This window comes from Cuculus canorus, chromosome 3 (assembly GCF_017976375.1).
Source record: "Cuculus canorus isolate bCucCan1 chromosome 3, bCucCan1.pri, whole genome shotgun sequence".
In the NCBI taxonomy this organism is placed as follows: Eukaryota; Metazoa; Chordata; class Aves; order Cuculiformes; family Cuculidae; genus Cuculus; species Cuculus canorus.
Window position 1 is genome coordinate 66,388,157 of NC_071403.1, and position 27,817 is coordinate 66,415,973.

At 54.0% G+C, this 27,817-nt stretch overlaps 2 protein-coding genes across 5 annotated transcripts in view; one reads left to right on the top strand and one right to left on the bottom strand.

The window, feature by feature from the left end:
• Nucleotides 1-66: 66 nt before the first annotated feature.
• Nucleotides 67-9,786, bottom strand: LOC104066465 (low density lipoprotein receptor adapter protein 1). 2 transcript variants are annotated; one of them, XM_054063976.1, is made up of 9 exons: nt 9,498-9,786; nt 6,285-6,427; nt 5,707-5,819; nt 4,718-4,832; nt 3,646-3,718; nt 3,111-3,223; nt 2,124-2,176; nt 887-924; nt 67-729 (listed from the first exon to the last, which is right to left on the bottom strand). In XM_054063976.1, exons 1-9 carry the CDS (start codon nt 9,580-9,582, stop codon nt 587-589), a joined length of 876 nt encoding a protein of 291 aa, XP_053919951.1. In that variant the 5' UTR covers nt 9,583-9,786; the 3' UTR covers nt 67-586. The 2 variants fall into 2 exon arrangements, with proteins under 2 accessions (XP_053919951.1, XP_053919950.1); XM_054063975.1 differs by having other exon boundaries at nt 887-927.
• Nucleotides 9,787-9,864: 78 nt separating this feature from the next.
• Nucleotides 9,865-27,817, top strand: part of IFT172 (intraflagellar transport 172) — a 43,923-nt gene continuing 25,970 nt past the window's right edge. The window contains exons 1-16 of one of the 3 annotated variants that reach the window (XM_054061531.1): nt 9,865-9,920; nt 11,037-11,180; nt 11,364-11,476; nt 12,477-12,516; nt 14,979-15,044; nt 15,428-15,507; nt 17,409-17,496; nt 18,549-18,763; nt 18,855-18,978; nt 20,182-20,277; nt 21,520-21,681; nt 23,425-23,478; nt 23,981-24,084; nt 25,164-25,249; nt 26,561-26,673; nt 27,462-27,629. In XM_054061531.1, coding sequence (XP_053917506.1) covers nt 9,882-9,920; nt 11,037-11,180; nt 11,364-11,476; nt 12,477-12,516; nt 14,979-15,044; nt 15,428-15,507; nt 17,409-17,496; nt 18,549-18,763; nt 18,855-18,978; nt 20,182-20,277; nt 21,520-21,681; nt 23,425-23,478; nt 23,981-24,084; nt 25,164-25,249; nt 26,561-26,673; nt 27,462-27,629 — 1,692 coding nt within the window. In that variant the 5' untranslated portion in view covers nt 9,865-9,881. Of the gene's footprint in view, nt 9,921-11,036; nt 11,477-12,476; nt 12,517-14,062; nt 14,330-14,978; nt 15,045-15,427; nt 15,508-17,408; nt 17,497-18,548; nt 18,764-18,854; nt 18,979-20,181; nt 20,278-21,519; nt 21,682-23,424; nt 23,479-23,980; nt 24,085-25,163; nt 25,250-26,560; nt 26,674-27,461; nt 27,630-27,817 lie in introns of those variants that run through there. The other 2 variants (XM_054061530.1, XM_054061532.1) reach the window with 2 other exon arrangements.

A 27,817-nucleotide genomic window follows, 5' to 3' on the forward strand; every position in this document is an offset into this window, starting at 1 on the left:
GTGTAGGGCACACACCATCCAGCACTCAACCGCCCGCGACAACAGTAAAAAAAAAAAACAGTTTATTTCCCTAGAAAGGCAGAGCTTTCCTTTAAAAACCAGCTCGTTGCACTAGGGAGAGGGTGTGGGGCTGAGCTGCAAAGGCAAAGCCTTCCTCACTCACTCCTCCAAGCCAAGAGCTGTTGCTCCCTGATGGTCATGCGTGCCGAGTAAGTCCTCCTCCATCTTCTGGAGTTGCTCAGCCTCGGCCAATGCTCAGTTGCCTCCATGAGGAGCAAGGCAGGAGAAACAAGTGAGGGATGGAGAGCACTGTCAGTCCCAGGCATGCTGGCTGCATCCTGCAGGCTCAGCATCCGTGGGGTGGCTCTGGGAGCAGGCAGAGCGCGGAGCACCGGTCTCCCAGCCCAAGCTGGGAGCAGGGGGCAGCTTCAGGCAGTTTGTGCAGGCGTAGAGCAGGACAAGGAGCAGGAGTCGCGGTCTCTGCGCTTCATAGCAGAGGTGCCAGCAGGCCCCGCAGGCAGTGCCAGGGCAGGGGCAGGCACAGGGTGAATCCTGAGTGGCTGGTCCACGGCGGCAGGGATTTGGCTTAACCCTGGAGAGTCTTGAGGCCAGCTGCAGGGAGGTCTCCAAGCCCTCCGGGTTCCTTCCAGCCATCTGGGGGTTGCCCCAAGCGGCAACACAGTAGCTGGGCAGTAGGAGAGCTCGGTTTGGGCACAAGAGGTGCTGACTCTGAAAAGGAAAAGGGAAGACCCCGTCCATGAGGTGTGCAGCCGTGACCCCAGCACAGCGTGGGAGAGGCGCGGACCTTCCCAAGTGAGCTATCAGGCTGCTCCCCCTGCACAGGACACGCTAAGGGATGTGGCAGAGCAGCACTGAGAGAACTTACCTGCAGGGCTGTGGGCTCCCATCCCCAGGTCCTCCATGCTGCTGTGGAAGAGAGGAGAACACCCATCATACCCCAAGTGAGGCCAGCTGAGACACACAGCATGCTTGTGACCCCAACAACGCAGGCATGGCACAGCAGGACCAGGCACACATTGTGCAGGAGACCCCAGCCCACTCGCTACCGCAGCCTTTCCCCGGGCCAACCTCTCCTGAGGCTGCAAAGCCACATCTTGTAAAATCACAGGTCATCCAGTCCAAACCCCCTGAAGGAGCCGGGACATCTTCAACCTGATCAGGTTGTTCACAGCCCCATTCAACCTGAATATTTCCAGGGATGGAACCTCCACTACCTCTCTGTTTCAGAGTTTCACCAGCCTCACTGTAAAATATTTCTTCCTTATATCCAGTCTCAATCTACTCTGCCTTAGTTTAAAACCATTCCCCTTTGTCCTGTCACAGCCTCAGGCCATGCAGAAGTCAGCATGTCTGGGCCTCCATTCTGACCCAAATGCCAGGGAACTGATGACAAGAGGGACAACGCTGAGTCCCACCTGAGAAGCCTCTCACTACAAGAAGGACATGGAGAGGCTGCAGTGCATGCAGAGAAGGGGAACGGAGCTAGGGAAGGGTCTGGAGCCCAGGGGATGAAGCAGCCTCACTTTGTGCCAGGGGACGTTTAGATTGGATTTTGGGAAATATTCCTTCACAGAAAGGGTTCTCAGGCACTTGCAGAGTCTGCCCAGGGCAGTGGTGGTGTCCCCATCGCTGGAGGGGTTTAAGAGCCAAGTGCATGCAGTGCTCAGGGACATGGTTTAGTGGTGGAGTTGGCAGCGTTGGGTTTATGGTTGGACTCTATGATCTTAAGGGTCTTTTCCAGCCTCAACAATGCTGTGATTCTAAGCATGTCTGGACAGGCTGGCCTCAGCACAGTGGTAGGAACAGAACAAGTCATCTCTCTGAGTGCATCCTGAGGGTCAGCATCTGCCTGCACAGCTCCACTGCAAAAGGCAAACTACAGGATCTGCCCCTCCACAGCTCCACTCCCTGTTCTCTTGACCTCTCAGCTGATAGAGGCAGAGAACACAGCAGGAAGATCCCCCTTGCTCCCATGTGGATCTCCTCCATGCTCCCACCCTGCCTGTGGCCCCAGCAGCTCCCCTTACATGGGACGTGGAGAAGACAATAAGACAGGGTTCACTAGAGAGACACCCAAACACACATAGCATCTTGCCACTTACCCAGATAAGGTTTCACCAACGTTATCATCTTCCTCCTCCTCCTCTTCCTCCTCCTGGCAAGCAAACAAACAAAACAAAACCAAAACCCACCGTGACACCTCCCTGCAGGGGCAGATCTGTGCCAGGAGCATGGCTGGGCTGCACAGAACCTGTTCTGGAGCGGCAGGGCAGACCCCAGCCCGGTTACAGCCACAGCCACCCACCAGGCACAGCACAAAGGGTGCCTGCAGGCAGCAGGGGGAAAGACAGCACCTTCCATGCTGCCGAAATCCCCAGGGCTCAGGCACACAGGGGAGAGTCCATGGCTCTTCCCACATTTCCCCAGCAAGCAGAGAACCCAGCACACACTGTGAGTTGTGAGAGCAGCTGCACACAGAGCTCCTGTGCCCAGGGACAGGAGTGTGGTGAGCACAGCTTGCAGGTGGAGGGACAGGAGGAGGATCAGCTGGGAGCAGGATGTAAGCAAGGATGACCGCAAGCACTGGGCCAGTGCTGGAAGTGTGAAGCCACAGACCAGGTGTCCAGAGGCTCCTGGGTAGGGACAGTGAGACTGACAGTGCTCCAGCACGCTCCGGGCATGCAGTAGTGCAGTGCAGGGCTGAGCCTGCGCCGAGGCTGGGAAGGCGACGGACAAAGGCTCCTCTCCTCTGGAGACAATGTCTTGCCTCCAGCCATGGCACCAAGTGTGCGCAGAGCAGGTCCCAGCTCTTGGTTTGACAGAGCCAGCAGAGTAGGGCTGAGATCTGCTGCAATGCTGGGCCTGACAGGAGCAAAGAACACTGAGGAACCAGGCCTGCCTTGTGAGCCAGACAGAACACAGAGCGTACCTCTTCCCACCAGGGAGGCTGGGCAGACCCCAACAGGGCCCTGGAAGGCCAGGAAGAGGGAGCTGTGTAAGGGTCAGACTCTATCATAGACTCCATGGACTCTTTTCCTGCCCTAATGGGAGGCAGCCCCAGGCATGGGCCAGACTTGCACATACTGTACCCCAAACTGGTGTCGGAAGGGAGGGCTCCCCGTGGGGGTTGGCTCACTGGGTCTGCCGGGCTCACTGCTTGCCAAGGCACATGGAGGGTGAAGGGGCTGTTCCTGCCTAGAGCCTGGGACAGGGCGAAAGCAGCAGTTAGTGCCTGCAGCCTGGAGGAAGCCCAGCAGGGATGTGCAGGGAGGACTGCAGGCAAGGGGCAGATACCCCTGCTGTGCTCAGGGAGGGTGCAAACAGGGGCAGGGATCGCTGCTCAGGGCAGGTACCACAGCACCCTGAGCAGTGCAACCACTCTGCAATGCAGAGGAATCTGGCACAGATAGCAGGGACACCCCAGCCCAGCCGGGAGAGGGCAGGCTCCCTGTGTGGGGCAGCGCTAGAGAGCACAATGGCAGGGACAATGCTCTCCCTGCTCAGTATATTTCACCAGCCAGGCAGCGAGCCATCTCTTCTCTGCGCAGTCCATGACAGGGTCCCATACCGGAGACCCCAATCCCAGGGCAAGGCAGAGGGACAAGTTTGAGGAATTCCTCCTACCTGCGTGTGCTGCTTCCCAGAGATCCAGTGCCATCTGGAAGGCTTGGGCAACGGTCAGAGTAACAGCCTGGGCCTGTGGAAAAGAAAGGGAAATGTATACTTCCATTTGAGTCCTCAAGCCAAGATAACCCCAAATCCATGAGGTGTGAAGCCTCCCTCGCTGCTGTTCCCAGCAGAGCACACACATGGAAGGCCAGCGCTCAGTGCTGTGTCTGTCTACCTACGTGGGCCAGCCATCCCAAGAAGAGATCCCAGAGGAGCTGGGACAGAATCATAGAATCCTAGGATGGTTTGGGTGGGAAGGGACCTCAAACCCCACCTCCCACTGGATCAGGTTGCTTCAAGCCCCATCCAACCCAGCCTTCAACACCTCCAAGGATAGCATAGCCATCACTTCTCTGGGCAACCTGTGCCAGAGTCTCCCCACCCTCATAGGAAAACATTTCTTCCCAAGATCTCATCTCAATCTCCCCTCTTTCAATCGAAAAACTTTCCCCTTCATCCTATCCCTGCACTTCCTCAGGTTTTCTGGAACCCCTTTCAGTACTGGGAGGCTGCTCTAAGGTCTTCCCACAGCCTTCTCTTCTCCAGGCTGAACAACCCCAACTCTCTCAGACTGTCCTCATATGGGAGGTGCTCCAGCCCTCAGATCATCTTTGTGGCCTCCTCTGGACCCACTCCAACAGATCCATGTCCTTCCTGTGCTCAGGACTCCAGAACTGGATGCAGGACTCCAGGTGAGGTCTCACCAGAGCACAGCAGAGGGGCAGAATCCCCTCCCTTGCCCTGCTGGTCCCACTGCTTTGGATGCAGTCCAGGATACAGTCTGGCTTTCTGGGCGGCCAGTGCACATTGCCACTTCATGTGGAGCTTCTCATCCCCCAGCAACCCAAATCCTCCTCAGAGCTACTCTCAGACTCTCTATTGTTCATTGCCTGCTCCTGCAGAGTGTGAGCACACACGTGCTCCTGGACTCCATCCGCAGCTGAAGTGCACAGAGATAGGGGCAGAAGCAGGGCCCTTGCTCCCCACCCTTCCCTCACAGAGCCAAGGGCAGAAAGGAAGTGCTTACAATCTTCTTCTTGGGCGAGAGGAAGGCATGGCACTCCAGAGCCCCACTCTCCTGCCTCTGAGCGACGTAAGCAAAGACTTTGTTCTGCAGCTTGTCCGTCGTGCAGTAGGAGATCCTGCAGGCAGAGGAGCTGCTCAGGGCAACATGGGACCCCAGCACAGGGCTTCTACCATGCCCTCAGCACAGCAGTACAGACAGCCTGAGGCTTTCATCTGCACCAGATGATGAGGCTGCCTGGCCCCTACAGCCAGCAAGCAGTCACTACATCCACAAGCATCCCCTCCTGCATTACCCCAGAGTGCTTCTCAGCCCTTTGATGCCCAGTTCAACCCTACAGTGTGAAATCAAGGACAAAAGGAGCACAGAAGGGTGGGCAATCACCTCCAAGGACACGATTGGAGGCCAGGTAGTAGGATGGTCTGCCTTGGCACATCAGAACTGCTGTAGAGACCCGAATTTGGCACCAAGGAGGTGTCCTGTCCCTGCTTCCTGTCCAGTCACCAGGCTGCAGCCGTGCTCCCCTCACACCCAGCACCCGCAGGCACACAACCCAGCCACAGCATAGCTGGCAGCAGTGAAAAACCCACATCAGATGCATTTCACCAGCCTGAGTAAGCTGCAGCCATGGCACCCTCATCCCACTGCAGCCAGAAGAGCGGTCCTGTGCCAGCAGAAAGACCTGGCTGTGCAGGCTTTCTAGCCATCAGCCTCAACATCCTGCTGGAATGCTGTCAGAGACAAGCAGGGCCCAAGGAAAAGGCACACGAACTGAACCAGAACACAAGGCCACCCAGAACCAGGTCTGCATTCAGCGCTGGGCAGGGCTGAGGGGCAGAGGAGGGAGAGGGCAGGGGCCTTGGGGAGCCAAAGGGTGCCCCAAGCTTAAAGATGCCACTACAGAAGGCCCAGCCCTTCCTGGCTTCTCCAGATCCCATCCATCTCCAGGTGGCTGGGGGTGAATATCTAGGTCCTCTACACAGTACGCCCACCTGTAGATGGAGATGTTCTCAACCATCTCCTTCGTGTCTGCATCCTGCAGTGAGATTCCCCGCGGAGACACCGTCAGAATCACCTTCTGGAACTTGCGAGCTCCCACCCGTGCCTGCCAGTGAGGAGACACAGGACACCTCTGCAAATCTGAGAAGGGCCTTCGCCCCCACTTGCTGGCAGGAATCCCCCAGAATCTGTACAGAGTGCCACCCACTCAGACCCTCATTGCAAAGGCTCCCACAGTAGGGATGGAAAAGCCGAGCCTGGAAATTAGGCATATCCTGCATAGGATGCCCCTGGAATTCACTCACACTATTGGGAAAGGACTGATCCCTCCTCCTCTCCATGCTGTGCTGGGCACAGCTCTGCTCCCAGCCGCACTCTGGGTGCAGGAGTGGGCAGCAGAGGCTGTCCTACAGGAAGACAGTAAGAACCAGACAGGGTCCCACATGCTCCTCTGGGGAACAGAACGGTTCTTCACTGGGGTTCAGGGCTGGGACACAGACACCTCCCAGTATCCCAGGGCTGGGCTCTGAACCAGCTCTTCCACCCTCACCGCCAGCGGCCCAGCTCTCACCGTGGCCACAATCCGGCGGATGGCGGCAGCAGCCATCTCTTCTCCTTTGGGTTTCTCTACCAGCGTCATGCCTAGATACTTGAGTGTGAAGCACATGCCCTCCAGCAGCGGTTCCTGCATGTCAGCCCAGCTCTCTGGAAGCTCTGTGAAGACAAAATCCCTTTGGAGCACAAGCCACATCCCGGTGTCCCCATGGCCCATCCCTGCAGAGCCACCCCAGCTTGTTGCAGCCTCACTCCTCCCAGCAGCAGCACTGCTCCCTGCACTCGGCAGGGCTCTCTCTCAGCTCTCTGGCATTCTTGGAAGCAGAACAGCACGAGATAACAGTTCACCCCCAAAGCTTTCACTCCTCCATCCCTGGAGGCACAGGCTCTGTCAGCACAGACAGCAGCTCCTCCTGCATATCTGCACAAGGCCTCAGATGCTGCAATGTGCAGCGCTATCCGCTAAATCCTTGCATTCCCAGGTCTCCTCACTACAAGCAGGATGTGCTCAACAGCGCATCCCTCTTGCCTGCTTATGGCACTGGTGCTCTGCAGGAGCAACAGCACTTGCTGCACATGCAGTCAGATCAGACCCCCACATCGTCCTGGCAGAACCACAGTGGAACCTCTGGCAGCTCTGGCTGCCAGGGAAGGGGCAGCTTGTCCAAAACTTGTGGTTCAAAGCTGAGGAGACTGGGAAGCAACTGCACCGTGAACATTGTGTTAAGGAAGAGCTCAGACTGGTATTTCAAGGATGCAAACCAACTTCCAGGAAAGCACATTTCACAGATGAACTCCAGTGCACAGAGGAAGGATGATCATTGGTTAGGCTTGGTAACCTTAAAGGTCCTTCCCACATAACTTGATCCTACAAGAGCTCCCAGGTGCGTTGCCCTGCAGGTCACGAAATTAAAGGGGAACACCTCCTGCTTCCACGTCCTCTCCTTCCAAAACTGCTGCAGCCAAGAAAATATAAAATAGAACAAACCACGGGCAGAGCATTTGTTCACTCAGGGAAGATTCCCCAGAGGCAGTGCTTGGAAGCCAGTCTGTTTCGCCGGCATGGCCTGCCACACGTGGCTATGCCAGCAGGTGAAGGAGCCCTGGTTCTACAGCTGGTCCCAACACCACTCCGCTGGCAGGAACACACATGGAACACTGCAGAAGTGTCCATCTGACCCCTGCTCCCACAGACAAAGCCATTGGCTTCAGCAGAACGCTCATTCTCTCTGAAGGCAGAAGCTTCAGCTATCAGCTGTTGTGCCACTCAAACAAGCATTACTCTTGTGCCAGGCACTGCCTGGTGAGGATCTTCAAGGACAGCAGAAGCAGATGTTAGCATACATTCACCTTCCTCAGCTCCCAAAGGGCATGTGAATGGAGAAGGAGGAGATATACAGAAGGGCTAAGAGACAGGGAATTCGGCCTCTCTCTCCTTCATAGAATCGTGGAACCATTACGGCTGAAAAAGCCTTCTCAGCTCATTCAGTCCAACCGTCAGCCCAACTCCTCCATGCCGACCAAACCATGCGCCCAAGTGCCACGGCCACAGGTTCTTTAAACCCCTCCAGGGATGAGGACACCACCACTGCCCTGGGCAGCTTCTGCCAGGGCTTCACCACTCTGTCAGTGAAGGAATTGTTCCAAATATCCAATCTAAACCTCCCCTGGCACAACTTGAGGCCATTTTTCTCTCATCTTCTCTCTTGTTCTTTGGGAGAAGAGACCAGTACCCACCTCACCACAACCTCCTGACAACCTTCCCAGGGATTCAATCCACTGAGAAGGGAAGAAACAGGTGCACAAAGGTTACACGTGCTGTCACAATTGCTGGGCTTGTAACGCTTCCCTGGGAATGCCTCAGTATCTCCTGTTCACACCAAGCCAATGCTTTCCAGGGTTATTTTTCACCTCTTCCCTGGGATTAGCTCCCCGAACGTGACTGGCACACTTGTAGGAGGCTGACTCACAACTAGAATAACCCAAACCCACAGGGAAATCAGGAGACCTCATTTGCAGAGCATCCTTCAGCACAAATTGCAGCTACCAGGGAAGACACGGCTCCATGCAGGCACCAGGGATTCTCTCCGCAGGGTGGAACAGCACCATCCCACTCCAAACTGTGAGAACAACCCCGCATTCCACGCGCTGGGGCTGCCAGAGCCAGCACCGTGCTCCAACATGGGCAGCTACGGTGAGAGAATCATAGAATCACTAGGTTGGAAAAGACCTCTTAGATCGTCGAGTCCAACCATTCCTATCTGCCACTAAACCGTGTCCCTGAGCACCTCGTCTACCCGTCTTTTAAACACCTCCAGGGATGGGGACTCAACCACCCAGGCACAGCCCTCTCGTGGGGTCTGCAGGGTCCGGCTGTGCTGCAGACCGCACAGCACTCGGGCTGCAGAGGCCGGACACGCTCACGGCACCCACGTCCTCGCTTGCACAATACCAGGCGCAGCGTTCGGGGAGGACAGGGCTGCACCAGCTCTGGAGGGAGCTCGTGGTCATGGAGCAGCGCATGCCAGCGCCTGGCACCAAGGCACTGCCCGGCACGGCCACCCCTGGCCCCACAGCCCCTCGGCACAGTGGCCTCAATTCAGAAGTGGGGCAAGAGGCTGGCAGCCATATGAGAGCAGCAGGGAGGGTCATGGTCCCACAGCTGCAGCCCCACAGCCCTCCACTCCCCACAGCCTGCCCTCCAGACCCACTCCAGTCCCCACAGACCCCACTCTGGTCCCCACAGCCTGCCCCACAGCCCCTGCTCCCCACAGCATTGCAGCCTGCCCCCCCAGCCCTCCTGCTCCTCCCAGCCACATCCTGCCCCACAGCCCCTCGCTCCCCACAGAGCCACAGCCTGCCCCACAGACCCCTGCTCCCCACAGACCCTCACTCCCCACAGAGCCACAGCCTGCCCCACAGTCTCCGGCTCCCCACAGAGCTACAGCCTGCCCCACAGACCCCTGCTCCCCACAGCCCCTCACTCCCCACAACCCCTGCTCCCCACAGTACTGCAGCCTGCCCCCCCAACCATATCCTGCCCCCCAGCCCCCTGCTCCCCACAGAGCTACATCCTGCCTCACAGCCCCCTGCTCCCCACAGCTGCAGCTTGCCCCACAGCCCCTCACTCCCCACAGCCCCAGCCTGCCCCACAGCACAGCAGCCTGCCCCACAGCCCTCCCGCTCCTCATGCCCACATCCTGCCCCGCAGCCCCACTCCCGCACTCACTGCGGCGCCGGCGCAGCCCCAGTCCGGTGCGGGCGAGACGCGGGCTTCGCAGCACCGCCCGCCCCGCCGCCCGCAGCGCCTCCATCCCGGGCGGAGCGGGGCCGAGGCCGGAGCGGGGCAGGGGCGGGATCGGGATAGCAGGGACTGGGACGGAGCCGGAGAGAAACTGGAGCCAGGACCAAAGCGGAGCCGGCGCTGGTATCGGTAGCGTCGCGGCAGGAGCCAGAGCACAGCCCGGTGCCGGGATCGAAGCGGGGCCGGAATCGATGCGGAACGGAGCGGAGCCGGTGACGTCAGGGCGGCGCCGGCGTTGCCGGGGCAGCGGGGGCGGGGCCGGGCGGTTTCTGAGGGCGGCGGAGCGGGGCCCGTTCGGGTCCGCGCGCGATGCAGCTGCGCCACGTGCGGACCCTGATGGCCCCGCAGGTCCGGGGGAGCGGGAAGGGGAGAGGGAGGGTGGCGCGGGGAGGGCAGGCGAGAGTGGAGGCGGGATGGGGGTGGGGGGAGAAGGGGGGCAGCGGGGGGAGCAGGACGGCTCGGGTGTTCGGTCCCTGTACCCCCCAGAAGGGCAGGGGCAGCCGGGGGGCGGTGGGGTCGGGGGCGCAGTCCCTGCTGCCCCCGGGAGGCAGCAGGGGGGTGAGGGGGGAGCGGGATGGGGTCTCAGTCTCTGCCCCCCATAGGGATGGGGGGCTCAGAGCCTGTGTCCTCGCCAGACAGGCAGGGGGACCGGGGTCTCTGTCCCTGTGTCCCCACGGGATGGGTGGGAGGGCTGGGCAGGGGGTGGGGGCTCAGTGTCTGTGTCCCCTCCCCCAGGATGGGCCAGGAGGCAGCGGGGGGGTGAGGGGGAGCAGGACAGGGTCTCAGTCGCTGTCGGGGGGGACGGGAAAGGGGGGGCGGAACGAGGTTTCGGGGGAGCAGGGGGTCAGCGGGATGGCCCAAGAAGGAAAGGGGCAGCCGGGGGGGTGACGGGGTCGCGGGGCGCAGTCCCTGTGTGCCCATAGGATGGAGCCGGGCAGGAGACGGGAGTTCAATCTCTGTCTCCCCCCGCAGGAGGGGCGGGGAGGGAGCAGGAAGGTGGGGGGAGCAGGGAAGTGGGGGGAGCGGGATGGAGTCTCATTCTCTGCCCCACATAGGGACGGGGGGCTCAGGGTCTGTGTCCCCAAAGGATGGGCCGGGCAGGGGATGGGGGTTCAGTCTCTGTGTGTGTCCCCAGGAGGGGTCGAGAGGCAGCAGGGAGGTCGGGGGGCACAGGACGGGCGATGGAGGTTCAGTCCATGTGTCCTTACAGGACAGGCAGGAGAAGCTGTGCAGGGGATGGGAGTCTCAGTCCTTATGTCCCCACAAGACAGGCAGGGGGACAGGGGTCTCAGTCCTTGTGTCGCCTCCGGACGAGTAGTGGGACGGGGGTCTCAGTCCTTGTGTCCCTACAGGATGAGCAGGGCGAGCTGAGCAGGGGATGGGAGGCTCAGTCCCTGTTGTCCCTGTAGGATGGGTAGTGGGAGGTGGGCCAGGGATGTGGGTCTCAGTCTCTGTTCCACCCAGGAGGGCCTGGCCCGGGTGAGGTGCATGTCCTGGTCGGCCAACAGCGCCCGGTTTGCAGTGTGCACAGCTGAGCAGGTGGTGCTGTTGTACGATGAGCAGGGTGAGCAGCGAGACAAGTTCTCTACCAAGCCTGCAGACCCCAAGGTGAGTGGGGAAAGGGGACGGGGGACTGGGGGCCAGGCAGGGTGGGCTGGGGACCCGGGAAGGGTGGGCAGAGGGCTGGGGGCCTGGAAAGATAGAGCCAAGGTCCAGGGAAGGCGGGCTGGGACTGGGTGGGGGTCAGGCAGAGCAGCCTTCCCCTGCAGTCACTCCGAAATCACCCCACAGTATGGCAGGAAGAGCTACGTGGTCAAGGGCATGGCCTTCTCTCCAGACTCCACCAAAATTGCCGTCGGCCAAACGGACAACATCGTCTACGTCTACCGTATCGGAGAGGAGTGGTAGGTCTGGGGCCAGAGGTTCAGTGCTGCAGGGGCTGCACTCCCCTCTGGCCACACTGCGCACTTCCCAGGCTTTGCTGCAACCCGTGCCAGGGTCCTGGCCTGCTCTCAGCCTGGTGCATGCCATGTGTGCTCTCACTTGTTTTTCTGTGGTGAGCAGCTGATAGGATTCCCTGGAACACAGTCCCTGTGGAGCCCTGCGTGGGCAGGTAGGGCTGAGCTGCTGTGAATCTGGAGCTGTGCAGCCTGAGCTACTTTCCTGTTTCTTAGGGAATGGCAGCATGCAGCTGCCTCCTTCAACCTCGTTTCTGGCCTGTGTTGGACTGAAGGAGCTCAGAAGTTGGTTTTTTTCATTGAATCGTAGGATGTCCTGAGTTGAAAGGCACCCATGAGGATTATCGAGTCCACCTCCTGTCCCATAGGACAACCCCAACATTCACACTGTGTGTCTGAGGGCATTGGCCAAACACTTCTGGAATATTGTCCAGCTTGGCATCGTGACTGCTTCCCTGGGGAGCTGTTCCAGTGTTCCACCATGCTCTGGGGGAAGAACCTTGTCCTAATGTCCAAACTAATCCTCCCCTAGCGCATCTTCCTGCCATTCCCTTTGGTCAGAGAGATCAGCGCCTGCTCCTCCTCCTCTCTGTGTGAGGAAGCTGCAGCCCACGATGAGGTCTCCCCTCAGCCTGCTCTTCTCCAGGCTGAGCAGACGTAGTGACTTCAGACATTCCTCACACGTTTCCCCTCTACACCCTTCCCCAGCTCCGTGCCCTCCTCTACACTTTCCAGCATCTGTAGATCCTTTTTATCCTGTGGCACCCAGAACCACACCTATTGCTCAGGGTGGGGCTGCACCAGTGCAGAGCAGAGTGGGACAAGCTCCTCCTTTGAACAGTGGGCAATGCCATGCTGGATGGGCCCCAAGACACAGTTGCCCTCTTGGCTAACAGGCAACATTACTGGCTTCGTTGATAGTCACTTTTATCTCCTTCTTCTGCAGGGGTGACAAGAAGGTGATATGCAACAAGTTCATCCAAACGGTGAGACTTGGACTCCGGTGTAACTTTGTGTTCCCCAGGATATAGACAGTTAGAGGTCCCTCTGCTCAAGTGTACTTGCCCAGACTGTCAGTGGTGCTTAATTCCTGAAAGATGCAGGCAGATCCTAAGATCATCTCTGCATTTGGAGGCATATGTTACTCTCTAAGATGCAGAGACCTCGTCATGCCTAGGTACAACACAGTCATTAATTGTTGAATCGTGAGCGCAATCAGTTACAAAACTTTGGAGACTGCTTTAGGCATCAGTGGGCGGGATGTTTTAGGGAGTTGAAAGAGAAAAATAGGAGAGACTGAGCCCAACTGTTTCTCGCGGGTTGGAAACTAAGCCCCAAGATTAACCAAAATATTAAATAAATGTGGAGAATTCAGTCAAGCTGCACAGTTCCCACACATTCAAAGACCTCAGGTTTGTACTTTCAGTCCGGTTCTCTCCTTGGCTGCTGTCATGTTCTGCTTCTCTGGCTCTCCTGCGTGTGTCAGAGCGGCCTATGCTGTAGGTCTCCGATTGTCGTGAGGCTAATGGCAGTATCTGAAGAGGGTGAAGTGTTATAAATTCATTGCACAGAGTGATCTGAATGAGAAAATGCAGTGCCCAGACTTCTGCTTTAACCTGCGGAGCAGATGTCCGGCAGCTGCCTCAGGCTTTTCCATTGCCATCACACTATGACCCCACTTTGTCATGAGAGGAGTTCTCTGCTAGGTGGGCCCCTGAGGTAGCCAGTACCAGCCAGGAGGAATCATCCTCCTGGGACAAATTTGCAGGTGGAACTGCTCTTGATGGAGCTACTGGAGTACCTGTGCCAGGCTTTCTTAAGCTGCCTCTCGGGCAAAGGGCAGTCTCAGCCTCTGGATGGAAAGCCTCTCTCTCAGGGGTGGGTGGGGGCTGTCCCCTGGGTCAGCATAGGAGGGCCCTCCAGCCTCTCTAGACACGCGCTTCTGGCTGCCAGAGGGGAACCCATGTCATTCTGCTGCTCTGGTGGTAAGTGGAGGAAGCTGTTGGTCAGCCTTGTTTCTCTGTGGCTGAGCTGATGTGTGGTCATAACACTGGAATAGTGTCACGAGGAAAAGAGAGACAAAGGGACTTGGCCTGCATGTCCATTTCTCAAACATTGTGGTTATCTCAGGCATGGGTACCTGTAGAATCATAGAATAGTTTGGGTTGGAAAGGACCTTAAAGATCTCATCTAGTTCCAACCCCCCTGCCATGGGCAGGGACATCCTACTAGACCAGGGTGTCCAAGGCTCCATCCAACCTGGCCTTGACCCCATAAGCCACAGTGGAGAGCCCTTTCACTGTTTTTGCTTGCTGCCTGCTGGCAGGACTGGCTCCCTGCCCCTCCGGCTCTCCTCTGCCACAGCCCCTGCTTCACAGCCTGGTGGGAACCTACATACCTCTCAACTTAGATGCTGTGCACATCATGCCTGCAGGGTTTGTATTTTTAATAGAGTGGTTCATTTCTCTTCTTCTCTCACTTGCTCTTTTTTCCTGTGCCTTTTCATAGAATCGTAGAATGGTTTGAATTGGAAGGGACTTTAAGATCATCTCGTTCCATAGCCCCTGCCATGGGCAGGGACACCTCCGACTGGATCCAGTTGCTCAAAGCCCCATCCAGCCTGGCCTTCAACACCTCCAGGGATGTAGCAGCCGCCATTTCTCTGGGTGCCCTGGGCCAGGGCCTCCCCACCCTCACAGGAAAACATTTCTTCCTAGAATCTCATCTCAATCTCCCCTCTTTCAGCTTTGGACCATTCCCCCTCGTCAGTGGGGGACAAAAGGCGAGATGAGTAACAAGGTCAGCCCAAAGCAGGTCCTGATGCTTAAAACAGGATGGATGAGGCTGGCACTGGTGGCCCAGTGCCAGACACCAACTTTCTTACTGACTGGAATTGCTCAGTTTGAATATGAAGCAGTTCCACTGGCTCTCTTGGGTTTGGTGAACAGCTTTGGACCCCACCTCAGACTTTGACAATACCTTTGGTTTGAGTTTAATGAACCTGTTTCTAACTCACCTACTGGGTAGCATCCAATACCACCTTGTAAATAAAGACTACTTCTGGTTCATCAAACAGAAACCCAGTGTATTCTCATATCTATGGCAGAAGATGCCAGAGTCAAATTATTTTTATGTTTTATACTTCTTGTGGCAAAAAGTCTTCCATAATAGACATGATTTTGTACATTCAACACTAGCACCCATACTCAACACCTCTGGTATACCTGATGCCCTGCTTTAGCCTTCCCGAGCCTGTTCCTTTCCCCTTTATCTAGTTTAAGCTTTGGTGTGGAGGTCTCAGCCCCACTTTAAGGTCTGTCTGAACTCCCCGTCTCGTCTCTTTCCTGATCTGAGTGGTCATGCTGTTCATAAGCTGTCATTTGCTGCAATGGGGCGGGAACTGAGCAGGGTGGAGCGCTTACCTCTCTCTCTTACCTCCACTTGGCAGAGCACCGTGACCTGCTTGTTATGGCCAGCGGAAAATGTCATTGTCTTTGGTCTTGCTGAAGGAAAGGTAGAGAAACTCGTTATTTGCCTGATTTTCTTTTCCACGCAGGGGGTGTGAGGTGTCCTGGGCTATGGCGTGGGAGCTGTTACTATGGCACTGGGCACAGAATGACTGCATAAGGATCACACCACTAACCTGGACTTTCTGGTTCTGATTCCCAGTTAATCATTGGAGGGTCTGCTGGACACTTTGATCCTTGTCCCAAGCCTTCCTAGAGATGGGGAAGCCTGACTTCCAACATCTCAAATTCTTCTCTAACCTGCCAGGAAGCCGTGAGCTTCCTGTGATTTCTGGTGCTGGTCATGGACTGGGAAAGCTTTGGGGATGTCACACTGGGGAGAATCCATGTGTTGCAGATGGAGCAGCATTGATCAGGTTCTCTTTCTCAGGTCCGTTTAGCCAATACAAAGAACAACAAGTCATCCACCATCTACAGGACAGATTCCTACGTGGTCTCGCTGACCTCCAAGTGAGTAGTACAGTGTTGCTTTAGCCTACGTTGCTTTGTCTCAGGCTTCTGCTTGCCACTGGCCCTGGATAACTGGTGCCAGTATGGGGTTGCACTGTCTTTCAGCCATCAGATCCTTGTCGAGATAATAGAATACCGTGCTTTCCAGAGGGATTCCTTCCTAAAACCTGATTCCTGACTGTGCCACACTGGCCTGTGCAGTTTGGTTGTCCCTCAGACACATTTCAGGATCCAAGTCTCCATGAGATTACTCAACGTACATGGATTTATTTGAATCCATGACTTTGTAAAGATTGAATTTATAGAATCACAGAATGGTTTGGGTTGGAAGGGACCTTTACAAGTCATTGAGTCCAACCCTCCTGCAGGAGCAGGGACATTTTTCACCAGACCAGGTTGCTCAAAGCCCCATCCGACCTGACCTGGAATCTTTCCAGGGATGGGGCCTCCACCATCTCCCTGGGCACATTTGTCAACTTCATCCAGCTAATTAATAACATTAGTCAAGTTTAAGGGCTAAAAAAAGTAAAACTCTTCTGACAGATAAAACTGTGGCAAGGCTATACTTATAAAAATAACCATAACGTACCATTTTAAGTTATTTCAATTAAGGTTTCATTTTAACTACTTTAGTAGCCTTTACCTGAAAAATGTAACACGGTCCCAGCAGCAGGGTTTTCACTAAAGATGTAATTCTGTGTGGTCTGTCATTCTGTGTAATTCTGTCAGGTCTTTGACTGCTAAACAAATTAAAAAAAACTTGAAGCCAGTGTGGGATTCTTGACTTCCTACTGCTGAGAACCCCCCTAAAGTCTGTCTGCCTTTGACTCTGTTCCAGAAGATTTCCTTTTCCTCTTGCTCTTCCTTTTTTTTCCATACCTGGCCTTCTTCCCCCATCCCTCTTCCCTGTTTGCCCCCCTCTCCCTGTTCCCTAGTCTTCCCCTGGGAATCTCTCCCCTCTCCTTTTACTTCTAAGCACAGATCCTGCTATTATTCATAGAATCATGGATTGGTTTGGGTTGGAAGGGACTTCAAAGCCCATCCAATTCCAACCCCCTGCCATGGGCAGGGACACCTCCCACTGGATCAAGTTGCTCCAAGCCCCATCCAGCCTGGCCTTGAACACCTCCAGGGATGGGGCAGCCACCACTTCTCTGGGCAGCCTGGGCCAGGGCCTCCCCACCCTCATTGTGAAGCCATTCCCTCTTGTCCTATCACTACATGCCCTTGTAAAAAGTCCCTCTCCACCTTTCTTGTAGACCCCAAGCTGTGGTGTCAGAGACAGATGTAGGATTCCTGAATTGTCACAGTGTTCATGGAATTCCTACTCTGTCTGTTCTGGGTACCAAGTGTTAGGCCTGTTTCTCCTTCCTTGACCTCCCTGCTTGTGTCAAGGAGCACACAAGACATTAATGCTACAAATAATGGGCTTGGGCCTGGAGTGTTTGTTCAGATGTTTTTTCCCCTCAGATGTGTTGCTTTTAGGGCTTCCTGGTGCCATGATATCCAGCCTCCCTTCTGCAGCTGTTCCAGCGCAAGGGCTGCTCGAGGTACACTTGCTATGAGAAGCTGTGTGTGTAGTCATTGTTCCACATCAGATTACTTAGCGTCTCTCTGTTCTAGTAATACAGAAGGTTGGTTATTGAGGTTTTACATGATGAAGGTACTTAGCTGGCCACTCTCCTTTCCACTCTCTGTGCTTTTGTCTGCCCTGTTTTTATAGACACCGAAGCAGGTAATAAGTATTCTCGTGTTCATCACCCAGCTCATCTACGGTGACGCTTTTATTGATGAGCAATATTAGTGATGACCCTGGGGCTGTCACTTCTGGGCAGGGATACGAAAATAAATGTTCAAGTCTTGCTACAACATTGCATCACCCTGTCTGTCTTTCTTTGCAGCGTGTCAGGGAAGGGAATCCTCTCTGGCCATGCAGATGGAACCATTGTACGCTTCTTCTTCGATGACGAGGGCTCTGGTGAATCACAGGTATCAAAGATCCTTTGTCAATGAGCAGGATTCTTGTTTGTGCAGCTTGCTTCCCAGCTGAAGAGCTCTGGAAAGGGATCAGGCCATGGAGGGAGTGCAAGTCTGGAGAGCAGCTGCAGTCTGTGCTTCCTTGCATAGGTTTTATGGAACACTGACAGAGGCAGAACAGCAATTAGAGGCTTTGAAGTACACCGAGTGCGGTGATAAGAGGGGAGATTATGTTTTTGTGTATAAGACATCAGGCTTTTCAGGTGTCTGGAAAGATGTAATGTTAAAGTGTCCAGGAGAGTGATACTTGAATGGATAGGGTTCCAGGGAATAGCTGTTGTTAGCCTCTCTAAGCAACATCTGGTTGTCCCAGCTAACCCTGAATCCCAAGTTCATTCTCTGTCTGTGGAAAGGGTGCATCCAGCATTTCTCCTGAGTTTCCTCCCCAAAAGGAGCAGTCTTTATGCTTCAGGCTGTGGTGAGAGGAATGCTTTTGTCCAGGTAAGCAGTGGATGCCCCATCTCTGGAGGTGTTCAAGGACAGGTTGGATGGGGCCTCAGGCAGCCTGATCCAATGCGAGGTGTCCCTGCCCTTGCAGGGGGTTGGAACTGGATGGGCTTTGAGGTCTCTTCCAACGCAAACCATTCCATAGTTCGAGTCACCTCCCCTGGAGGTGTTCAAGGAACGGGTTGATGAATTGCTTAGGGATATGGTTTAAGGGAGTGTTAGGAACGGTTGGACTCGATGATCCAGTGGGTCCTTTCCAACCTGGTGATTCTATGATACTCTGGAATGTTAAGAGTACCCCCAGCCTAGTTAATGGCACTGGTCTTACTGGTGTCAGGAATCTTCTCTCCCAGTTCAGTGAATGAAACAGTTGATACATCTCAGTTTTGGTTTCTGCCTGCCTTCCTACACACTGGAGCAGACAGACAAAGCAGCCCCGGGAAACTGGGTTGTGCAGAAGGGCCTTGTGCTGGTCTTATTGTGATACCTGGAGGCAGAAGCCAGTTAGGGGCTTCAGCCATTCGCGTTTTCAGGATGCCCATTCTTGTCTGTTGTAGGGCAAGTTGGTGGTGCATCCCTGTCCTCCGTATGCCCTTGCCTGGGCTTCCAACAGCATTGTGGCTGCAGGCTGCGATAAGAAGATCGTAGCTTATGGGAAGGAGGGCAATGTAATCCAAACCTTTGACTATAGCCAGGACTCGTCAGAGAAGGAATTCACTGTGGCAGCTGCCAGTCCTGGAGGACAGTCCGTCGTTGTTGGCAGCTATGATAGGTAAGGCCCCTGGAGGTAAAGTCTCCCCTTTACACAGTGCTTTGTTTTTCAATCACAGTTCATGTCTCTGCTTCCTCCTCTGTTCCCGCAGGTTAAGGGTTTTGAACTGGAGCCCGCGCCGTGGTGCCTGGGAGGAAGGCAAACCCAAAGAAATCACTCACCTCTACACCATCACAGCTTTGGCGTGGAAGAGGGATGGCTCACAGATCTGTGTGGTTCGTATTCTCAGTCAACAGCCCTGAGCCCCTGGGGCGATCAGACGCATGGTCCAGTGAGCAGAGCAGTGTGGTACAGGGATTGCTCAGGAGAGAGGTCCCACTGTCAACATGTGGGTGCCCAGGCTGCGACCTCGCGCACGGGACGCTGCTGCAGGCAGATGAGTGGAGTGTGAAGCTGTAGAATATCACAGGCAATCGCATAGTGGCTCACTGGCAGCAGTCCTCCTTTCTCACAGAAGCAAATGGGGTCAGCATAGCTTCTTGGTGAGTTCTCATGAGCGTTCTTTCCTCTGAGCACCTCTGAGGAGCAGTGTAAAATCTGGTCTGTTACTTATACTCTACGTGCTATGTTTTCAGTTCAGAGTTGTCTTTCTGCTTTCAGCCATTAGGCCTTGATCTGCCTTTCTCTATTAAGCTAAACGATTCTTTAAAGCTCTTTACATTAATCTCTCTGTGTGAAAGAACTCCTAAAAGCACTTAAATTTTTTAGGAAGGTTACCATTTACAACTTTTCTTTAATAGCTTTTGCATCATTTTGTGCTCAACAATCAAGAATCCTTGAAATATTTTCAGACAGAGAAATAATTGAACGTGTGAATAAATACTTGCAGCGAAAGGGCTCAGGGACAGGAGATCATTGAAAGGGATGGGGATGTTATATTGAAAGAGATAAAGCGGGAAGGACATTGAGCTGTTGGAGTGGATCCAGAGGAGGCCACAGAAATGATCTGAGGGCTGGAGCACCTCCCATATGAGGACAGTCTGAGAGAGTTGGGGTTGTTCAGCCTGGAGAAGTGAAGGCTCCAGGGAGACCTTAGAGTGGCCTTCCAGTACTGAAAGGGCTACGTGAAACCTGGGGAGGGGCTCTTGATCAGGGAGCGCAGAGATAGGACAAGAGGGAAGGGTTTTAAGCTGGAAAAGAGGAGAGACTGAGATGAGATCTGAGGAAGAAATGTTTTCCTGTGAGGGTGGGGAGGCCCTGGCCCAGGCTGCCTGGAGAAGTGGTGGCTGCCTCATCCCTGGAGGTGTTGAAGGCCAGGTTGGATGGGGCTTTGAGCAGCCTGATCCAGTGGGAAGTGTCCTTGCTTATGACAGGGGATGGGAGTGGATGGGCTTTGAGGTCCCTTCCAACCCAAACCATTCCATGAATCTGTGATTCTGTTAATTCCCTGACTGTGTGCAATGTTTCTGTTTCCCCAGGGCACTCTGTGTGGAGGAGTGGAACAGTTTGACTACTGCCTCTGCAGAAGTGTTTACAAAAACAAGTTTGAAATGACGTACGTGGGACCAAGCCAGGTGAGGGAATATCCAAGAAGGTAATGAATCTTGGAGGAAATGAGATGCTTGCTAAAGCCAGACATGTTTGGAGCTCTGCACCTGCAGTTTGTTCACAGCAACTTGTCAGGGAAGGCCTGGGAGATATTCCAGGCATAAGGTCAAGGTTGGGTGGAAACTGGCCAGGAACAAAGACAGTGGAGTTTATTTCCTAGCTTGTGAATTTGTGTGGGGTATAGAATCATGGAATCGTTGAGGTTGGAAGAGACTTCTAAGCTCATCTAGCCCAACTGTCAGTCCAGTCCCACCATGCCAATTGAACCATATCCTGAAGTGACACATCCACACAGCTTTTGAACCCCTCCAGGGATTAGGACTCCATCACTGCCCTGGGCAGCCTCTGCCAGTGCTTGACAACACTTTCTGTGCAGGAATATTTCCCAAAATCCAATCTAAACCTCCCCTGGTGCAACTTGAGGCCATTTCTTCTCATCCCATCTCTTGTTCCTGGGGAGCAGAGCCCAACCCCGTCTGGCTCTAACCTCCTTTCCAGAAGCTGCAGAGAACAATGAGGTCTCCCCTCAGCCTTCTCCAGACTAAACAGCCCCAAGTCCTTCAGCGGCTCCCAGAACCCCTGGGCTCCAGACCCCTCCCCAGCTCCGTTCCGCTCCTCTGGACACGCTTCAGCTCTTCAAGGTCTTTCTTGGAGTGGAGGGCCCAAAACTGAACCCAGGATTCGAGGTGTGGCCTCACCAATGCTGAATGCAGGGGGTACAATCCCTTCCCTGCTCCTGATGGCCACACTGTGGCTGATCCAAGCCAGGATGCTGTTGGCCTTCTTGGCCACCTGAGCACTCTGATGGCTCATATTCACCCGGCATACAAAATGCAGGCTCTTAAAGGGGTTTAGTTTCAGCCAACTTCACCTTGCTCAGACTCAGGTAGCAGGGTTGGGCGAGCAGTCCAGACACCTCTCTGCAGAAAGTGAAGGACTCTCAAAGGGTGGCTCATCTCAGGGGCCTGCATCGTCCTCTGGTTAGGCCAGAAACTTCTAGATGGCAGAGGTGAGAACCCCACACTTCTACTGCATTGCCATCCTGTACTAAAGGAACTTTAAGATTCTTGTAAAAGGCAGAGTGAAATGATGTGAGGGGACATCTAAATACCCAAGCATTTACCAGTCCATACCACAATCTTCCATGGGTCAAGAAGTTTGTTGTCCCTCTATGCGTGGCCCTCACTGTTTTTTCCCTCTTTCTCTAGGTCATTGTGAAGAACCTCTCAACAGGAGCTCAAGTTGTGTTGAAATCCCAGTATGGTTATGAGATTGATGAGGTGAAGATCTTGGGGAAAGACAGATATCTGGTGGCCCGCACCTCTGACACGTTGCTGCTGGGTGACATCAGCACCGACAAGTTCAGTGAGGTACAGGAAAATTTCTGGCATTTCTTGAGTGTCAGACGCTTAACTTTGTGGCTGATTCCAAGAATGTGTTTTCTGCATAGGAACAACACATCTCTTTTCAAAGAGTCATGGAATAATTCAGGTTGCAAGGGACCTTGGGAGGTCTCTTATCGCACTTCCTACCCAAAGGAAGCTCAATAGAATCATGGAATCATTAAGGTTGGAAAAGACCTCTCAGCTCATCCAGTCCAACTGTCAGCCCAATCCCAGTATGCCTGCTAAACCATATCCGGAGATGCCACATCCACACGACTTTTGAACCCCTGCAGGGATGGGGACTCCACCACTGCCCTGGGCAGCCTCTGCCAGGGTTTCACCACTCTTTCAGTAAAGAAATTGTTCCGAGTATCGAGTCTAAACCTCCCCTGATGCAACTTGAGGCCATTTCTTCTTGCCCTATCACTTGTTACTTGGGAGAAGAGACCAACGCCCACCTTGCTGCAACCCCCTTTCAGGGGGCTGCAGAGAGTGATGATCCCACTCAGCCTCCTTTTCTCCAGACTAAACAGCTCCAGGTCCCTCAGTTGCTCCTCATAAGACTTGCTCTCCAGACCCTTCACCAGCTTTGTTGCCTTCCTCTGGACACACTCCAGCCACTTGATGTCCTTGGAGTGAGTAGCACAGAACTGAACCCAGGATTCAAGGTGCAGCCTCCCCAGTGCCGAGGTTAGGAGGAAGAATCCCTTCCCTGCTCCTGCTGGCCACACCACTGGTTGCACTGATAACTGTGGAGAAGATTTGTGGAGGCAATGGGTTTGTTAGGGCTGCTGCTTCTAAAAAAATTAGTCTGAGGATGGTGGAGAAGCGCCTCTGGAAGAATAGGCTGGAGGAAGTAGACTGGTCTCATAAAGGCTACTTGAGCAGAAGGCAGTAAGATGGAACACAAAGAGAACAAAAGTCTGAAGCAGAGGTTAGAAAAAGGAGAGGGAATTGAGGAACTTGTGAGCTGGGAATGTCTGGACAGCAGTGTCAACAGCTGCAGTGCTGGGACATGATCCCTTCTGCAACGTAATCCTTGCTATCTGTTGTGGGGTTTGGGAGGTGGCCAGCAGACTCCACTGTCACAACCCAGCCTGGACAGTCCAGGGTCACCAGGGTAAGACCCTGGGTCTCCCCATAACGTTTATGGGTTCAGTATCCACTGGGCTAAATGAAGGCAAAACAATGCCAAACAAATGGTTCAAAAAGGAATTTATTTGTACAGGCATTCTTAGGGATAAGATTGGCATTAGCTGCTAAATCTGTGTTAAGGGAAAAGGAAGAAAGAGAGGAAAAAGAGAGAGAGCAAACTGCAAGAACACCACATGGGCTCTGTTCCTCTTCTCTCTCCTAGGATGGTGGGTGCCCTGCCAACCCCCTCTTCCAAAGTATTATTTATGGTTTTTGGTGGGCCTGAGCAGTACTTCTTCTAGGAAAGTTCTGAAATTGAGCTTGGGGGAACTCTGGGGCCCGAGGTATCTGTTCTGCCCCTGCTCTCCCCACCAGCAAGGCTGCAGGATGACCTCTCTGGGCTGCTTGTGAGAGTGAGATAGGGCTGAAGGACACTGTCTCTGCTAAAGTCAAAACCAAATTGTTTAAGACAGGAAAACAAATGAGTTAAGGCAGCCAAAAAGAACCAGTCTCTTACAATGGCAGTGTCTACAGCCTGGTCCTTGCAGGAGCTGCCAGCTTGGCATTTGCTCACTCTGTGCCCTTGCTTTGTAGGTCGCCTGGCAAGGATCTGGAGGGAATGAGAAGTTCTTCTTCGACAACGAGAATGTAAGTTGGGTGGGACAGGGTGAATGGTGTGTTCAGCTGTGTGGGCACTGTCAGAAAAGATGTCAGCTGCTGTTCTGGACAACCCTGTTTCTCAGCAGTTTCCTGGGCTCCCCCTCTCCATGCAGGTCCTGATCTGCTTCCTCCTCATGCTTGCCTTTTCCATGTGCCAGGCATAGAATAAGCTCAGTGTGTGGATCATCAAGTCATAACCCGATAGTAGAGAGGAGCAATAAAAGAGCAACAGACAGAGAGGATGGTAGGGGTAGAGAATACAGCTGGCAGGGTGGTAGCTTGGCTCCTGCAGGGCTGGTGGGCCCCCATTTACAATATCCACCCCTGAGGAAAGCTGGCAGTCACGATAGGAAGCCAAGAGCAGTTCCTTACTCATCCCAGAGGATTTGAATTTAGCCTTGTGTGCAGCCCATTTCTTTTCTGCACGCCTCACTGGCAGGTGAAGTGCTTACCTGGCTTTTCCATAAGTATTTTCCCCTCTCATCTTCAGGTCTGCATCATCTTTAACGCTGGAGAGCTGACACTGGTGGAATATGGAAGCAATGACATCCTGGGTTCTGTCCGCACAGAGTTCATGAACCCTCACCTTGTCAGGTAAGTGTTCCAGCTGCCCCTGTGGCCAGTGCAGCATTTCGTGAGAGTGACCTCAGATGTGGATGCTTGGAAGCGTCTTGCTCTGTAGAACGCAGCCCCAGACACTGAGACCCGAGTAATCTGCCTCTGATAGTGGCTGGTGATGGGGTCTAATTCCTCAGTTGATGGCTCTAAATTTTTAGAAGCACGAAAACCCATTTTGCTTCTAGAATCACAAAATCATGGAATGGTTTGGGTTGGAAGGGACCTCAAACCCCATCGAGTTCCATCCCCCTGCCATGGACACCTCCCACTGGATCAGGTCACTCCAAGCCCCATCCAGCCTGGCCTTGAACACCTCCAGAGATGGAGCAGCCACCATTTCTCTGGGCAACGTGAGCCAAGGCCTCCCCACCCTCACAGGAAAACATTTCTTCCTCAGATCTCATCTCAATCTCTCCTCTTTTCAGCTTAAAACTTCCCTCTTGTCCTATCTCTGTGCTCCCTGATCAAGAGCCCCTCCCCAGATTTTGAGTAGCCCTTTCAGTACTGGAAGCTGCTCTAAGGTCTCCCTGGAGCCTTCACTTCTCCAGGCTGAACAACTCCAGCTCTCTAAGCCTGTCCTCATATCAGGTAATGCTCCAGAAGGAAGAGGCTTATTGAAGCCTGAGTTGGCTATTGCCAAAGAGTGATCTCCTGTGCATGTGCTCAGGTGTCTCTGCATCCTGCTTGTCATCATACAGCACTGTCAGGGACTCTTAGATGTCAGCAGGATGCCCTCTGTCCCTCTGGAATACCATACTCCATTTTCTGATTCAAGTGAAGGGGGGATCATGTGCTGCTCAGATGTGAAAGCAGCATAACCAGTTTTCCACTGAGGACTTTGGTTCCAGAGGGGCAGCTTACAACATGAAGCCATGAATCAGAAAGTTTTGTTCTCACTTGAGGCAGCTGCAGGGACTCTGCAGGAGTCAAGAGAACTGCAAGAGACTCCATGTGCTTGGGGAAGCTGCGGATAAGTCAGGGAGGGATGATGTGATTCAGTCCTGTAAATTTAGAGAGTGGTAAAGGTAGCAGTCACCATTCCCTTCAAATCACAGTGTCCGTATCAACGAGAGACGGAAGAGAGGCATGGAGGAGAACAAGAGACTGGCTTATCTGATAGACATTAAGACCATAGCAACAGGTGAGTGTAAACCTCCCTCCTCTGTACTTTGCCAGCCTTCCCAATTCCTTTGCCTTTTCTGTGCCTGGCAGCAGATTCCCAAGGGCCTCTTTGCGTTCTCCCTGCCTGGCAGCAGATTCCCAATGGCTCCCATCGCATTCTCCCTGCCTGGCAGCAGATTCCCAATGGCTCCTATCGCATTCTCCCTGCCTGGCAGCAGATTCCCAATGGCTTCTACCGCATTCTTCCTGCCTGGCAGCAGATTCCTGATGGCTTCTACCGCATTCTCCCTGCCTGGCAGCAGATTCCCAATGGCTCCTATCGCATTCTCCCTGCCTGGCAGCAGATTCCCAATGGCTTCTACCGCATTCTCCCTGCCTGGCAGCAGATTCCCAATGGCTTCTACCGCATTCTCCCTGCCTGGCAGCAGATTCCCAATGGCTTCTACCGCATTCTCCCTGCCTGGCAGCAGATTCCTGATGGCTTCTACCGCATTCTCCCTGCCTGGCAGCAGATTCCCAATGGCTTCTACCGCATTCTCCCTGCCTGGCAGCAGATTCCCAATGGCTCCTATCGCATTCTCCCTGCCTGGCAGCAGATTCCCAATGGCTTCTACCGCATTCTCCCTGCCTGGCAGCAGATTCCCAATGGCTTCTACCGCATTCTCCCTGCCTGGCAGCAGATTCCCAATGGCTTCTACCGCATTCTCCCTGCCTGGCAGCAGATTCCCAATGGCTCCTATCGCATTCTCCCTGCCTGGCAGCAGATTCCCAATGGCTTCTACCGCATTCTCCCTGCCTGGCAGCAGATTCCCAATGGCTTCTACCGCATTCTCCCTGCCTGGCAGCAGATTCACAATGGCTCCTATCGCATTCTCCCTGCCTGGCAGCAGATTCCAAAGGCTTTCTTTGCATTCTTCCTGCCTGGCAGCAGGTTCCTGACGTCTTCCTTCACATTCTCCCTGCCTGGCAGCAGATTTCCAGCAGATTCCTGAATCCCGGGCTGTTCTGCTTTTGGCTGGTTGCTGCCTGCATGGGTGCAACCATGGGGCAGCCGTGACTGTCCTGGCCCTGAGGTTCTGCACGGATGACCACGACGATCTCGCTGCCAGCACTGCCTGTGATGTGTGCAGGCTCACAGAAGTGGGAAGGGGGTTGTTGCTGTCGATTAGGCATCAAGATAAGATAACACAGCCATCTGCTTTTCATGTTGCTGTGTTTGCCAGGGGATTCTCTCCTAATGAGATCCCAGCAGCTGGTTCAACAGGACAGCATTGAGTGTTCATCACTTTGGGGCACTTCAGGTACTTATGGTGTTTCTTTCCTTCCCAAGTGGATCTAGTCAGTGGCTACAACACTGGCACTGTCAGCCACGACAGCAAGATCGACTGGCTGGAGCTGAACGAAACGGGCCACAAACTGCTCTTCAGGGACAAGAAGATGAGGGTGAGATGGGTGCCTCTGGGGGAGTGTGACAAGGTGATGTGGTGAGGAGAGGTAGAGATGTGCCTGAACAGAGGGACGGGAGGGAGAAACACGTCTGAAGTACTTGTTATCTTTGAGAACTCCATTGAGAAAGACAGACACCTCCAATCCCTGGAGATGTCCAAGGCCAGGTTAGATGGGGTTTTGAACAACCTGATCCAGTGGGAGATGTCCCTACCCATGGCAGGGGGTTGGAACTAGATGATCTTTAAGGACCCTTCCAAGTCAAACCATTCCATGATTCTGTGATTCTATGGTTCTATGTTCAGACTGCGAGAGCTGGGACCGTTGCATGGTTGGCCTTGAGTCATAGCTAATTCTGCAGTTCTGAAGACCTTGCTCTGTCTCATCACACCTGAAAAGGAAAATCATGGACTCTTCTGCTCTGAGATGGAGACAAGTGGGTTCATCTCAGGATGAACCTGATGTTGCACTTAGATGTGTGAACCAGGAAAAGGTGTTCTCTGCAACAGCTTGTCTTACGTCACAGAATCATGGAAGGTGGAAAAGACCTTTCAGTCTGGAAGACTCCTTTTTCTAGCCCCTTTCAGTGCTGGAAAGATGCTCTAAGGTCTCCCTGCAGCCTTCTCCAGGCTGAACAACCCCAGCTTTCCCAGCCTGGCCTCATATGGGAGGCACTCCAGCCCTCAGATCATCTCTGTGGCCTCCTTTGGACTTGCTCCAACAGATCCATGTCCTTCCTGCACTGAGCATTCCAGAGCTGGATGCTTTCTCCTTTTCCCCTGTAGCTGCAGCTTTACAACATGGAAAGCGGCACCAAGAAGACCATCGTGAACTATTGCTCCTATGTGCAGTGGGTCCCTGGCAGCAACGTGGTGGTGGCTCAGAATAGAAACAGCCTCTGTGTCTGGTACAACATTGATGCTCCAGAGCAAGTCACCATGTTTCCCCTGAAGGTAAAACTGGAGACTTTGATTACCTCCAGTGGTTTCTGCTGCCTCTTACTCATGTGTGTGGAAATAGTCAGGGTGGTGTTGCAGAAGGGAGATGGAAGGGAACTGCTCGTTTCTTCTGAACAGAATACGAGCTTGTTTGTCAACTCAGGGCTCTGTGTTGGGACCAGTTCTGTTTAATGTCCTTATCA

Bases quoted from the DNA above. Each gene is read 5' to 3' on its own strand.
- LOC104066465 (XM_054063975.1), bottom strand. From the start codon at position 9,582: ATGGAGGCGCTGCGGGCGGCGGGGCGGGCGGTGCTGCGAAGCCCGCGT. The intron at 5,820-6,284 runs GTGAGAGCTGGG...CCTCACTGGCAG, and splicing joins TCCGCCGGATTGTGGCCACG to GCACGGGTGGGAGCTCGCAA. The intron at 2,177-3,110 runs GTACAGTATGTG...TTTGCTTGCCAG, and splicing joins CCTTCCGACACCAGTTTGGG to GAGGAGGAAGAGGAGGAGGA.